General features: G+C 41.9%; 1 protein-coding gene across 1 annotated transcript in view; it reads right to left on the reverse strand.

Moving 5' to 3' along the window:
- LOC125902445 (retinal-specific phospholipid-transporting ATPase ABCA4-like) overlaps positions 1-14,074 on the reverse strand; it is a 58,995-nt gene that overhangs the window by 26,795 nt on the left and 18,126 nt on the right. The window contains exons 13-25 of the mRNA XM_049598779.1: positions 12,598-12,803; positions 11,298-11,474; positions 8,839-9,061; positions 8,431-8,652; positions 8,059-8,263; positions 7,874-7,972; positions 5,382-5,585; positions 4,853-5,030; positions 3,206-3,337; positions 2,629-2,768; positions 2,384-2,521; positions 1,802-1,983; positions 1,513-1,618 (exon numbers count right to left, since the gene is read on the reverse strand). Of these exons, the coding sequence (XP_049454736.1) occupies positions 1,513-1,618; positions 1,802-1,983; positions 2,384-2,521; positions 2,629-2,768; positions 3,206-3,337; positions 4,853-5,030; positions 5,382-5,585; positions 7,874-7,972; positions 8,059-8,263; positions 8,431-8,652; positions 8,839-9,061; positions 11,298-11,474; positions 12,598-12,803 (2,212 nt within the window). The remainder of the gene's footprint in view (positions 1-1,512; positions 1,619-1,801; positions 1,984-2,383; positions 2,522-2,628; positions 2,769-3,205; positions 3,338-4,852; positions 5,031-5,381; positions 5,586-7,873; positions 7,973-8,058; positions 8,264-8,430; positions 8,653-8,838; positions 9,062-11,297; positions 11,475-12,597; positions 12,804-14,074) is intronic.

Below are 14,074 nucleotides of genomic sequence, written 5' to 3' on the forward strand. Positions count from 1 at the left end.
TTTTGGTGCACAACAGACTCATCAGTGTTTGTCTGACTGAGGCAAACATTTATGGCTGAATCACTCTGATGTTTCCTCTAACGCTAATGTTAGCCATCTTGATACACACTGCTCTGTAGTATGTGGGAGAAGAAGTCAGTCTGCTTCCAGCCCTTTTAAAGCACTTTTTTTTTTTTTTTTTTACTTTTTGTGTAGGAAAACCATTTTAAACAAAATATTAATCATAGCAGAGTAATTTAATGCACTTCAGAACGTTACAGAAGGGAATTTTAACTTTGACTGTTGCTTATTTTATCATAATCATAAATTAAATATAGAGAAATACTGAATATGTGCAACCCAGCCTATCCCTAATTCCCTGGTCCCTGTCCCTAATGCTGTGTTCATACTGAATCAGGCAGACGGTGGGCGGCGAGCTGGATATAACTTTAGTGGTCGAGAGCAGGACACTAAAATTTGGTGAAGCTGGCAGAGGATACTAGCTTTTTGCCATCCTCTACAAAAAGGATTTACAACCGCATAATATGTAGCTCCTACACACAAAAAGGAAACATGGGTTATCTGGACAATTAAAAATGAAACTACATAAAATATATTTAAAATATCTACCTTTTTTAATATACCAAATATATTAAAATATTATATTTAATATTAATATATATTAAAAATATGTTAAAACACAGGGCGGCACGGTGGTGTGGTGGTTAGCACTCTCGCCTCACAGCAAGTGGGTTGCCGGTTCGATCCCGGGTGTGGGAGCCCTTCTGTGCGGAGTTTGCATGTTCTCCCCGTGTCAGCGTGGGTTCTCTCCGGGCACTCCGGCTTCCTCCCACAGTCCAAAGACATGCAGATTGGGGACTAGGTTAATTGGTAACTCTAAATTGTCCGTAGGTGTGAATGTGAGCGTGAATGGTTGTCTGTCTCTATGTGTCAGCCCTGCGATAGTCTGGCGACCTGTCCAGGGTGTACCCTGCCTCTCGCCCGATGTCAGCTGGGATAGGCTCCAGCCCCCCCGCGACCCTCAAGAGGATGAAGCGGTTAGAAGATGAATGAATGAATGAATGTTAAAACACTCAATTGTGTTATTTAATATATTATATACCATTCTTTGTAAACAGTACAGCATCACAAGTGCAACATATTGCCTTACATTTTACAGTCTTGTTGTTTGCCCGAGTTGTCCGTCTCCTGGCTAACGTCTGCCTGATTCCATGTGAACGCAGCATAACTTTAACCATCACAACTACATGCCTAACCCCACCCCTTATCCTCATCTTAACCTAAATTTGAATGTGATCACAACTGGAAAATTAAGTCGTAAGTGCCCTAAACAGCTCTTTGAAGAAGTAAGAACTGGTCAGAATGCCCACGCTTTCCACAAATGTCCTCATTCACAGGGTCTGAATCTCAAGTTGTTAGATAAAAGTACAAGAGAACACAGACACACAAACAGAGGGGGAGCAGCTCATGAGTATGCAGCTACAGTGAGAGAGACATGCAGTGCACGCTTACCATCCAGAACTCTGTCTAGATGCTGGAACTGGTTCTGAGACTGATCTTTGTATCTAGTACAGATGGAGCAGGAACAGGAGCAGTCTGAGGCACAGTCGCAATCATTCTGATGGAAAACACCAAAGACAAGAACATCTTTACAAACTCAGAAATCCTGCCAGGAAACTGAAACTTTAACAGCAGAAGAGCAGGTGTGCTCCCTCGAGTGTCTGCTTTTGAAAGCGATTATGAAAAATAAACACATCGAAGTTGTGTCTGTGGCGGATTTTGTGTCAGAGGTAAAGCTCACCTCCCTCTTCTTGAGATCCTTCATCCGGCGAACAAGTGTTAAATAGAAGCCAACTCCAAAGCAGTTCTTGAGGAAGAGGGGGGATCCGCAACAGTGGAGTTGTCCTTTGGAAATGATGGCGATGCGGTCACTCAGCAGGTCGGCCTCGTCCATGTGATGAGTGGACAGGATCACCGTCCGGCCTGCACACAGAGTCAGACTTTTCATACTTTTTATTGAAATGTCATTTGAATCAAAAGAGGCCCATTCCAGATAAGCAAAAAAGTACAAGTTACCAAACTTTAAAGTGCCTTCGCCGACAGATTATTGATTTTATGACTGCAATTTTTGCTTTTGTTGTAGCAGTGGAGCTGAATTTTTCCGTTTGATCAGTTCACTACTTAATTCAAGTGCCTCAGGAGAGCTGTAGAGCTGCACAGGATTTGCTTCATTCTTCAGTATCTTCAGTGTAGCAGTGAAAAGTGGACCTTGGGGGTGAGATGTATGGCGGTGGAGGTAAACTGTAGATCTAATGTTGACCTGGAGGGCTACTATGTGGACCTTAATGGGTTTAATGAGACTTTGCAGCAGTGAGATTTTTACCAGTTCTGTATTTCAGTAGGAGGTCCCAAATGGATCGCCGAGAATAAGGGTCCACTCCCGAGGTGGGTTCGTCCAGAATCACGACCTTTGACCCTCCAACAAACGCCATGGCGACTGACAGTTTCCTCTGCATACCACCTGTAGAGTGTGTGAGAGGCAACGGTTCAGAGCAGAAACAGCGATGAAGGAATGAATGAAATCCTCTCTGTCGCTCTTTGACAAACACAGAGAAACAAGTGGTCCACCTGAGAGGTTCTGAGCCTCCTCGTCTCTCTTGTGAGGCAGCCCGAGGTCCAGCAGCATGTCCTCAACCTCCATCTCCGCCTCCTCCTGAGTGCGACCCTTCAGCAGTGAGTAGAATAGGATGTGCTCCTCCACTGTGAGGCTGGAAAAAAACAGGGCAATGGCAATAAAGATTTTTTTTTATGGAGGAAGAGTGTAAAATTGTTGTTTTGACAGTTTTTTGACTGCGAATGCTTTAAAGCTGTGGAACTCTGAATGAGGAGGTGAGTCAGTAAGTCTGGCTCTCAGCACCTGCTGTCAAAGCCAATATTTGAAGAAGGTGCATTGATTTTAACAGAGTCTGGTCCTCATTTTACTGAAAACACCTCTTAACTTAGCAGCTTTAAACCAAGAAATGCAACTGACAAGTCACTTTAGTTTGTTATTCAACATAGTGTAAGTAGTTCTTCCTTTACTTTGCTCATTTTTTCTGTATGGTATATTCTGGAAAAACTGTTTGCATGTACTTATTGTGACTTTCATGCATATTTGCACTGAAGTGACTCCCGTCCTGTCAGCAGTTTCTGCAGTGTAACTCACTGTTTGAAGAGGATGTTGTATTGAGGGCACATCCCCAGGGAGGAGCGGATGGTGTCTATGTCAGTCCTGATATCTTTTCCATTAATGTAGGCTGTGCCAGATGTAGGAGGGTACAGGCCAGTCAGGATGGACCTGGGCAGAGCAGAAGTACATACAACAACAATACCATGACACAGACGTTGACAGTTTGGGGTAGGATTTTCAGGAGATCATCACCTTGCACACAATATACATGTTAAATAGATATGAGAACCAGCCAGCCTCTGAGCCTGCATGACGAATCCTCTTTATGTGTTTAAACAGCCTATTCAATTACATTCTTATTAAATTATCCAAGTTTACATAGTTTCAGACTAAACCTTTGAGCGGGATTTATATCTATATGTCAAATCAATTCCGTACCTACGGTGTAGCCTAACGTGCACATCACCTGAAATGTAACGTCGCTGTGACGCAGACCTCCTGCCTATTTTTGTAAGCTGAAACCATTTCCCTCAGTGGAAACAAAGCTTTTATTTACTTTAATTTTACAGAAACAAAGCTTCTATTTACTTTAATTTTACACTAAATAGCATTTTAAGTCTTGTGTGTGATTTATCCTGGCTTCATACGAGTAGAGGAAAGCTCCACTAGTTGCTAGGCTAATTTATACTATGTAAAATGCTATAGGCTTTTGCTAATAATGTTAGCATGTTGTATTTGTTTGGAAAACGTGTTTAGTATAAGACAGTTGTTTTGTCGGTGAACCTTGTCAGTTGTATTGGAACTGAATTTTGTACCGTTACCTTTGTTAAATGTGGTTGCTTTCCCTGGTTTCATATCAGTAGAGGAAAAGTCTTCTAGCCGCTCGGCTAATTTATATAATGTAAAATACCATAGGCTTGTGCTAAAAACTTTAGCGTGTTCTATCTGTGGGGAAAGTGTGTCCAGCAAAAGATAAATGCTTTGTCTGTGAATCATACAAGTTGTAGTGAGACTGATTTGTGTACTTGGGTTTGAAATTATCTCTATTAAGCCATGTTTAATGTGTGTTTAATGTGTGTTTTGAGTGTGTTTTGAATCAACTAAACTTAACAGCACTTCACAGAATCCTCCGCCGCTGACTAGTGTTTTGGAGGTGTAACTGCAGTGTGACACAGACACACCACCACACAAGTATAAATGCTCACAGCAGCGTAGACCACATGCGTAGGCTTTGTCGTAGGCTCTGCATAAAGCTGACACACAAATATAAATCCTGCTTTACTCTACTTTGTAATTTAATAGAGTAGCAACTTTTTAAAGAAAGAAAAGAAAGTTTGTAGGATTTAGGGCCATCTATTGGCAGACATGGTATATAATATTTATAAGTATGTTTTCATTTGTTTAAAATCACCTGAAAATAAGATTCATTGTGTTTTCATCGTCATAGAATAAGTCATTTATCTCTATATATGGAGCGGGTCCTCTTCCACGGAGTCCGCCATGTTATTTCTACAGTAGCCCAGAACGGACAAACCAAACCCTGGCTCTAGATAGGGACATTTGCATTTTCAGCCACTGCAGTTCTACAAATTTGTCAAACGGGAGATGTTTGAATTCTGCAATCTCACCACTAGATGCCACTAAATCCCACACACTGGACCTTTAAATTTGGTTTCAGCTTACATAGTGGTGGTTTTTCCAGCCCCATTGTGCCCCAGGAAGGATGTGATCTGGCTTTCATAGAAATTGATGCTGAGACAGTTGACAGCTGGACGAGATCTTCCATCAAACACTTTCACCAGGTCCTGGATCTGCACCCCCATCACCAAGCCCACTGGGTCAGGCTCAAAGAACAACTGACCTGCATGAGAGAAAGAGTCAACACTTCAACAGAAAAAATGAATTTAATCTAGTAATCTAGAAACTCTTATTTTGGTTTGTGATTTAAAATATTTTTAAATGCATCATCAAATTTACAGCCTCCCTGATAGCAACATAACACGATATTTATTTATTTTTTCCCCTGCTCTCCTATCTGTGCTGCTCCCTCCCGGTCCTGCAGATTAAAGGTGTGGCGTGTTACCCTGCCTGCCCACCAGATGTCCTCCATGTTTTCCCCACATGCAGTTTGATGGCACTTTCCTATCTCCACTCAGTCTTTCATTTGGTTACTGCTTGCTCTTAGGCTTCAGTTCTGTATTTGTGTCCTTACCATTTTCCCCTGAGTCATGACACTCTTCCTGGTTTGGAGTTTCCTCTTGTCGTCTCAGCAGCTCCCTCTCTCTCTCCAGCTGATCCCTCTTACGTTGGTGCTTACAGGTTTTCCTGCTGGCTGAGCCGTTACAGATGTATGTCTCCGGTGAGCCCCTGCTCTCAATGTCCTTCTCCATGTTGTCTGGTTCAGGTTTCTCAGGAGCTGAAAAAGATTGTATAGCCATTTCTTAGTTAGGATATGTTTGGTGCAGTTTTCTCTATCATGTGAAAGTTCTCCTCTCAGAGTCGACTACAATGCTGCATAAACGCGTGTGTTGCTTGTGATGGTAACGGTGCTTCTTTAGTGTTAATGCCATCAGCATGAAATATTAAAGGGTAACTTCAGTATTTTTCAACCTAGACCTTATTTTCTATGTTTTTTAGTCTAAGTGACTTATGGGAACATTTTCTTGAAACTGGTCCAGTATTGAGTGAGGGGACTGCAGCTGCCAAAAAGGCTGCAATGTAACCACTTGGGGCATTTATACACTTTCAATTAGTGTTCACTAAAAGTGCTTGTTTTTGCTGCTGTCAGGCTCAGATTGTTTTTATAAGTATCTGACAACATTATGGAAAGGATCCCTGAAGAGGTCGACCTTTTGTTAAGGAGTAAGATCTTTTTTGTTCAACCAAAAACAGTCGCCAAACCCACCAGACTACATTTAAATAAACAGCAATTTTATTGTGTATAGCAGTGGTTCTCTTAAAGGGTGTGCCGTGATGCAAATCCAGGTGTGCCATGGGATTTTGTGATAACCACACATTATTATTCCAATATTCAAATGGGCCTATACAAAAAGTTATGAATGAATTTTTAAATTAATGTGTCGGTATGTTGTGCGCACCCATTTCCTAATGAAGAGGCAAACTCTGACTAAAAATTGTAATTTAATTTGATTTCATTTGAACCAATTGAATAAAACCTTCACAGGATAATCCATTCCCCAATAAATGGATGTGTTATGGTTGCTTTGATGTAATTTAAATATATATATATATATATATATATATATATATATAAAGAATTCTTGAATCATTTTGTTAAATATTTCATGAGTAATAGTTGGTTGTCAATTGTTATTTGATATCAGTAAATTAAAAACAAACATTTATCTTGTGATAAGAGTGATAACACACCTTACAGAAGCTATTGTGCACAGATATAAATACAGGTGTGCATTTAGATTTTGGCTTGTCCTTTGGTGTGCCTTGGGCTCAAAAAAACACTAGTGTATAAAACACAGGGTATAAAAATAATGGACATAGCTACTGGACTTCATCCATTGGATCATAGGCTCCTGTTATAAAGCCTCAAGTTTGGCATTTTAGCAGTCGCCATCTTCTTTTTTGGAGTCACCATACGTGGACGCGTGATGACCCCTAGGGGATTGTTAGGGCAACTGGAAACACCTGAGAGTGTTTCAGGTTATTTAAGCCTGTGTGCAGCTGGTAGCTCACTCTCTGGCTGAACCTTGGCTGTGCTGCTCCTTCTTCCTGCTCCTCTTTGGTTTGGTTTGGTTATGGTGCCTTATGTCTTTGTTTTGCTTTTATGCACCTTTACGGCACCTGCACACATTTTCCACTCATGCACCACACACACTACTGACACCACTGACCTCCATTCTCTACACTGTAAATATTATGTTAATCTTTAATGTGGTCTAATTTGATTTAATTTGATTAAATATATATCTTTCAGTTAACTTTGCCATGGTGTGTCTCCATTTCTGTTGTTGTCTTTTGAGTCGGGTCATAACAAGGGGAGAGGCTGGTGCTTTGGAGGAATGAGAGGTGGCTCTGACTGAGAAGCTGAGGACACTATTGGCAGACAGCCTGTCACTCAAAGCAGCCCTCTTTTAATGATGCATAACTTTAAGCTTTAATAAAATGTAAAAGTGGACGGAAACTGATGGTACTCAACCTGCAGTTACGTGACTTGTATGGGAACTACATGGAAACGTGCATCCTGCTCACATATCTTTATTTATTTGCTTATAAGCTGGATCTAAGGTCTAGAGCAGCAGTTACAGGTTGATTTTGTTCTTTTTAAACTTGCTCTTTTCTTCATTCAGCCATTACGTTGGCCAGGATGACTCACTTTCAGAACCTGTGCCTGTAAGAGTGCACTCTCCTAAACTGTCTCCTACCAAGATGATGGCTCATTTCCTGCTCCAGGAGTGCTGGAGGGGGGCAAGGGAGGAAATCTTTCTCATGGGCATATCAACTCATTATGTACCTTACACTGACCTTTTCAATACAACCACAATCTTCCGGCAGGATTTATAAGCTTTTCTGAGGAGCAATTATTTTTTAGTAAAGAAATAAGGGCAGACATTCACTTCACCCACTAAGGTTTTACTTGCAAAACTCAATAAAGCCACAAAGCTCCACTCAGAGGACTGCTCTCTTATTATAAAGCATGCAAGAGACTTTAGAGTCAGCAACACTAACCTTGATCTGGCATTTCTGTGAGTGAGTGTGAATGTGCAGGTGTTTGCCAGTATGAGGGCTGGAATGGGAAGTAGAATGGCCTACCAATGCCATACTGTCCTGCAAAGGAGAAATGAGATACAATTTTCAGTGTAATAAGCTTGTACCACTGTAAAGTAAATCATACAGTATATTGGCAGCCTAACCTGGGAAGACATTATCCAGATACCAGGCCAGGACAGCATACAGGACAGCGTCAAACACCATCATGAGGATGGACATGAGGAAGGAGTAGGTGTCTTTCTCTAACGGGCTGGTCATGATGTTGTCCCACTGCAGACCCAGACCCTGCTCCTCATACCGTGACAGGTACTCTGTCCCGAAGCCAAAGGCCACTGGAGACAACAAGCTCTAGAGAAACAGAGGGACACATACATTATATATACTTGATTCACTGATTCAATGTCGGATTAAATACTCTCTACACTTGCAAGTGCTAACAGTATCTACATGTGTTCCTGTACTGGTAAAATATGTCACACACACATACACAAGGAGAAAAAAAAAGACAGACATACAGCAGCCAACTTGATGTTCTTGGTGATGCGGTCCTGCCAGGCAAAGCAGAGGATATGTGGCAGATAGAGGGTGAAGTAGATGATGCCACTGCAGGCGGCTGCCAGGTTGGCCTTGTTGAAGAACACACTCATGAGGAAACACTGCATGATGGTGGCGACGGTGAATGTCAGCAGGAAAAAGAAGACGAGGATGGGGTCGCTGTAATTCAGCACCTTTCCACCCTGAGAGAAAAAGATGCAGGGCAACATTAGAACATTTCTCTCCATATAGCGAGCTTTTTAAAATCATCCACAAGAGGGCACCATTGCATGCTACAAAACATTTACCCTCCAAACAAGCAAAACTTGACCCTAGTTTCTCTGTAAACATGGCCTTCCTCTTTCACCTCCTCTGCCCTGTTTCCTCACCATGATGATGGAGGTGAGCAGCGCTGTGCTTGCAGTCATCATGACAAAGCTGTCGATGAAGCATGTGTACCAAATGACTCCGTTGTCGACCCCCATGGCTTTGAGAGTCTCCTTGAGGCGCAGCTCCTTCTCTAGCACAATGCTCTTCACAGTCATGGACACAGAGTAGATCCAGGCCAGCACCATGAACATGGGGAAGCAGCGGTTCAGTGTGATCATGAAGCTGGAGGAGGACAGTGGAGCAAAGAAGGAGAGGAGGTGAGGATGTGACCACAGAACTGGATTAAGAAACCTCATTTAACCCATGGATAATCTTGTTTTTGATCACCTGCTGTTGTTCTCAACACACCATTACTATTAATGACTTTTAAACTATTTAACTGATGTCCTCTTTTAATAATAAGACGATTGCAGGACAGAGATTTCACAGAATGAGAGTTTAAGAGAGCAAGATTAAAGCCAAGTGTAAGATTTTAAAATATCAGATTTGGTGCCACCCAGTGGTTCTACCAAAAATAACACTCTGACAGACAACTTATGCACCCCACATCCCCCAGAAATCTGGCCTGTATACACTAAGATTCATAGGCTAAATAAACCACCTGTTAAAAAAACAGTTTGCAGGACTTTCTGACTGTTATTTGGGTTTTGCAGTTCTCCAGTGCTGCTGTCACACTTTCATGTTTTTTTTGTTTTGTTTTGTTATTTGATGAAAATATCAGCCTGGGAACCAGACAAATCTGCGAGCTCATGTTTCATTTGCTCTGGCAGATGTGTCTGGTCCCCGTCCCGTTCAAACAGATTTCCACCCAGCCAGATCCTGGGCAGGCCAATCACAACTGTTTATCTAATATGGGACGGGTATGATACCATGATTAAAAGAGCAGCATCACTGATCTCTGTTCCGTCCAGCGCAACACACTAGGCTCACAAGAGTCAGATCAGATATGAGTTAAGATTCTGTTACTGCGTTACCTATTTCTTGCCTAAAATGTTTCCAGAAAGACATTTTAGTGAACTGTTTAGGTGTGATTTGAGAACGTTTTTTGACCAGACCACCATATATTTCTTGCTTGAAAACAGACCAAGCACCGCTCCAACTTGCATGTGTCGCTCAGCGCTACGTCAGTTTCACTGCAAGCTTCATTGCTCTGAAATGTTGTTAGTCTATCCAATTGCACCCAGAGGCATTTTGGATTTTGCCCACTGAAAACGCAGTGGGAATCAAAAATGAACTGAGAGGTTTCACACTAATTCCTGCATGTAAATTAGTCGATTTCATTTAGGGTCATCAGTGCTAAAAGCTTCATGGAAGAATTTTTGGGGGGTATAAACTAGGGCTGCCCTTTAATAGTCGACCAAACGTTAGTCAACCAGAAAGGTCATTAGTCTGCAAGATTTCATTGGTCACTTAGTCACAGAAAAAATAAATAAATAAATAAAACAAATACGAAACTATTAGGAGCTGCGCCTTGTCAAAATAAATCAAAACCTATATGACTGGACCATGTGGGAATTTAATTTGAGAGGACAGACACAGGAAGTGGCCACACTCAGCAGTCAGACAGGAGTCACGTTACAAACCAATCACAGCTGATAGACATCTTTCCCTTCTTCTGTAAATATCAGTCTGATAAATACGGAAAAGTTGATCATGTTAGTGCAGGGCTACACAGAGCTTTACATCTGTCCCACGGACAATAGGCCTACACGCTTATAAACAGCTGCTGGAAGATCAGCTCTGCACTCAGGATTTCAGGTAAACAGGCTATACAGTGCTTGTTAAGCAACCTCAGACACAACCTGCCGCCGCGCTCTTGAAAGCTGGCACAGAAAAGACACAAGAGTAGTGCCCAGCACCCTACCCCATGTTTTCCTGGTGGTTAAAGACACAGCATGTGTACGGCCTCTAATTTACAGGGCTGGTACCTGCGGTTATTCCACAGGCTAGTTAATAACATGTCGGGCAGGAAATCCAAAGTGTGGGATCATTTTGAGAAGGTGAAGGACAAACCCAAGGTGATATGTAAACTCATCCTCATTGGTCGACTACAAACATGACGTATCATCTGAAACATGGAAGTAGCTACATGCTCATTAGCCACTTAGCACAATCATTACTGCTTTGCTGGCAGCGTCATTAACAGGCGGCTCGCTCAGTGTGTGACGTGCGTAAACGTAAACGTAAGTACGGCTTTGTATTTCTCTGTAATGTAGCACAGTGTTAACAATGTTACTGACACTATTCTTTCTGACACCTTCAACTCAAACCATTGTGTTGCCCCGCCCAAAATATATAATTTAATAATCAAATTAATATCGTAAACATGCAGGTGACTACTCGACTAATGGTCCTAAATGACGACTATTGGTCGACTAGGAAAATTCTTAGTCGGGGGCAGCCCTGGTATGAGATATCCATCTTGTGAATGATCTTGTGTTACATGAAATTCACTCACAGGTCATCCACATAGCACGGATATGGCATCTGCTGCACGTAGACCCCGAGTGGCCAGTCTTTGCCTGTGTGAATCTTGATGATTCCATGTTCAATCATGTCCTGCAGGTAGGCAAAGCCGCCCCAGATGTACCTCTGGTCCTCCATAGGGTCTGCTCTGGGGCCGGGGTCCCAGTACCTGAGAGGAGGATACAGAGAGTGAATGACAGAGGTAGCTGGAGGATCTAATGGGTTAAATGTAGCCACAAGATCATTCATCACACAAACAAGTGACTTAAGCTTTATTTGTTGTACAAAATAATCCCAATCACAGCCTCCATTCAAAACACTGTCATATTAAAACATCCCGAAGCCAAAGTCTCTAAGCCACGTACACACCACATGTACACTGCTTTTACTTAAGCGGATAAGTCCAAGGCAAAGCCCTCTTACAATCTGATTATTCAATTGTATAGAGGCAGAACTCCCACTGGGTCCATTACAGCCAGTTGGTGTGCTGTAAACAGTGAAAACATTTTGTTCACCCCGGGGGCTATTGACACACAGCCTGTTTATGAATGGGAGATCAAAGGGAGAGGAAAATGCATGTGAGGGGCTCACATGGGAGGATGAAAGGGCAGGTATTGAGTTAATATGGAACCACCGAGAGACTCTGGAAAACACATTGAGGCCAGCTGGAGAGGGTTCTCTTTTCCTCCTTTGAGGAATGTGACAAATCCATATAAATTGCCTCATTAATACAGCAGCAACAACGTGAAAAAATGAGGCAACGGTAGGTTGTCAGGGTGATTTGGTAGTCTAAACGTTAATGGTTGGATTCGACTTAACCCCTTTGTGTGTGCATACCAGTCAGCTGCAGTGAAATGGATTGGAATTTGATTTTGCTGTTCTCTTTTTTCTCCTTTCTAATAAAATGTTTATACCCCAAACTTGTTGTGCGATGAATTAGCGTCTCTCAATGGTTTGGAATCCATGGCCCTGATAGAGCTAAGGATTTGAATCTATGGTCACAGCATGATTAAGTGGATACGAAAAAGCAAAAACATGTCCTGCTACACAAATATACAAATTTTTCTGACTTCTCTTTATTTTTGTCTCATGAAAAACATGACTATTTCACCATTTCATGTCTTAAAATCTTCCTCAAAAAAAGCAATGTGAGGTTAGAAAGAAACCCTCAATGCTCAAAAATGACCTATACATGATAAGGAGTCAAAGCAGACACTTAGCTTTATCTCGAGGGGTCACAAGTAAAAAAGATCAGGCAACAAAACTCCACACTCCACGCAACTGCTACTGACCTGTCTTTGATCTTGTTGGTGCGCTCCACTGCATCGATGTCCATGCGGATCTTGTACTTGACATGCGGGGGTACACTGTTGGTCCAGGGATACATGTCCATAAAAACCACGCCGGCCCAAAACTTGTTCTCCTCCAGCAGGTACAAGGCCTGATGGTTCATCTGGGACTCGTCAGTGTAAGCCACAAATTTATCCAGCTTGATGCACTGTGAGCAGAGGAGAAGAGTGTGTGATGTTGGGAAGATGTTGTGTGCTACAGCTGTCAGACTGCATGTACACATAGGTCCGGAGCAAAGTGCATCCCCAGTGTTGAGTACTGACAGGTGTCAAGTACCAAAAGATGGTACTGAATGCTTGGTCAGATTTCTAGACTCATCTACTTATATTTTTATCTATCAATTGTAATGTGGACATAATGACAAAGTGGGTAGAGGCAAATAATAGAACCATCTGATAAATACATAAAATTACATCACTTTACTGTAATACAGCCTTTAAAACCAGGAAAAGACAACACTTGATGATAATAATGAGATCCAAAATTAAAGACGATATCTAGTCTCATATTACACTATCCATATAATATCAATTTATATTTAGATTTATATTATAGCCCTAATACATATTTAATTCATCTTTACATTTTACACACACTATGTTTATGTACTGCAAACTGGGGGCAATACTGGCATAGTAATCAATACCCAACAACAAACAAGACACCACACTATCTGCTTGTGTTGCCGTAACACCCATGCATTGAGTGATAAAGTTAGCTAAATGAAAGACAGGTTTTGGTATTAAAAATGTGTTTATATTCCTCAAACTAGGGCAGTAGGGTAACAAAAAAAAAAGCAGAATTTGGGGTCTGTACCTTTACACAGGTATTGTATTGTATTGAAAGGTTTCTGACAATACCCTGCCATAATGATAATATTGTGTGTAGTTACAGTATGTGAATTCCCATTTGCTCCTAAAGAAGTATTTCATTGCTGAAAAGATGGTCTTTTCATAAAGCTAAGCTGTCTGTGCAGTAGCAGGACGCAAATGCTTTTGACATTGGTGCTATGTGACCAGAGAAAACAGAGAAAAAGTGCTGTGGCATTTGCTTTTGCTCGAGGTAGAAAACCTACAACTACCAGAATGCACTGTGCCGCACCGACCCAATAAACGCTATTGCTGGAGGGTTATAACCTGGAAATCCAGATGCCCCGCCCCTCAGTAAATTCGAATTTGCTCTGCACGGGGATCTGGCCCCGACGAGCAGAGCCTGCTGAATCACCATCGGACCAATCAGATCAGTCTATCTGACAGAGGCGGGCTCTGGGCAGGCGTAACATGATAAAGTCAAAAAGTAAACAGCCAAGATGGCAGCTGCCGAAGGACCATGTCCATTCAATTTAGCTTTGGAAGAAATGCTAAGCCAACTACACTTATCTTTTTCCTTGACAGAGGAACAGAAGACTGCCCTAGAAGC

This window comes from Epinephelus fuscoguttatus, linkage group LG15, assembly GCF_011397635.1.
Source record: "Epinephelus fuscoguttatus linkage group LG15, E.fuscoguttatus.final_Chr_v1".
NCBI lineage: Eukaryota > Metazoa > Chordata > Actinopteri > Perciformes > Serranidae > Epinephelus > Epinephelus fuscoguttatus.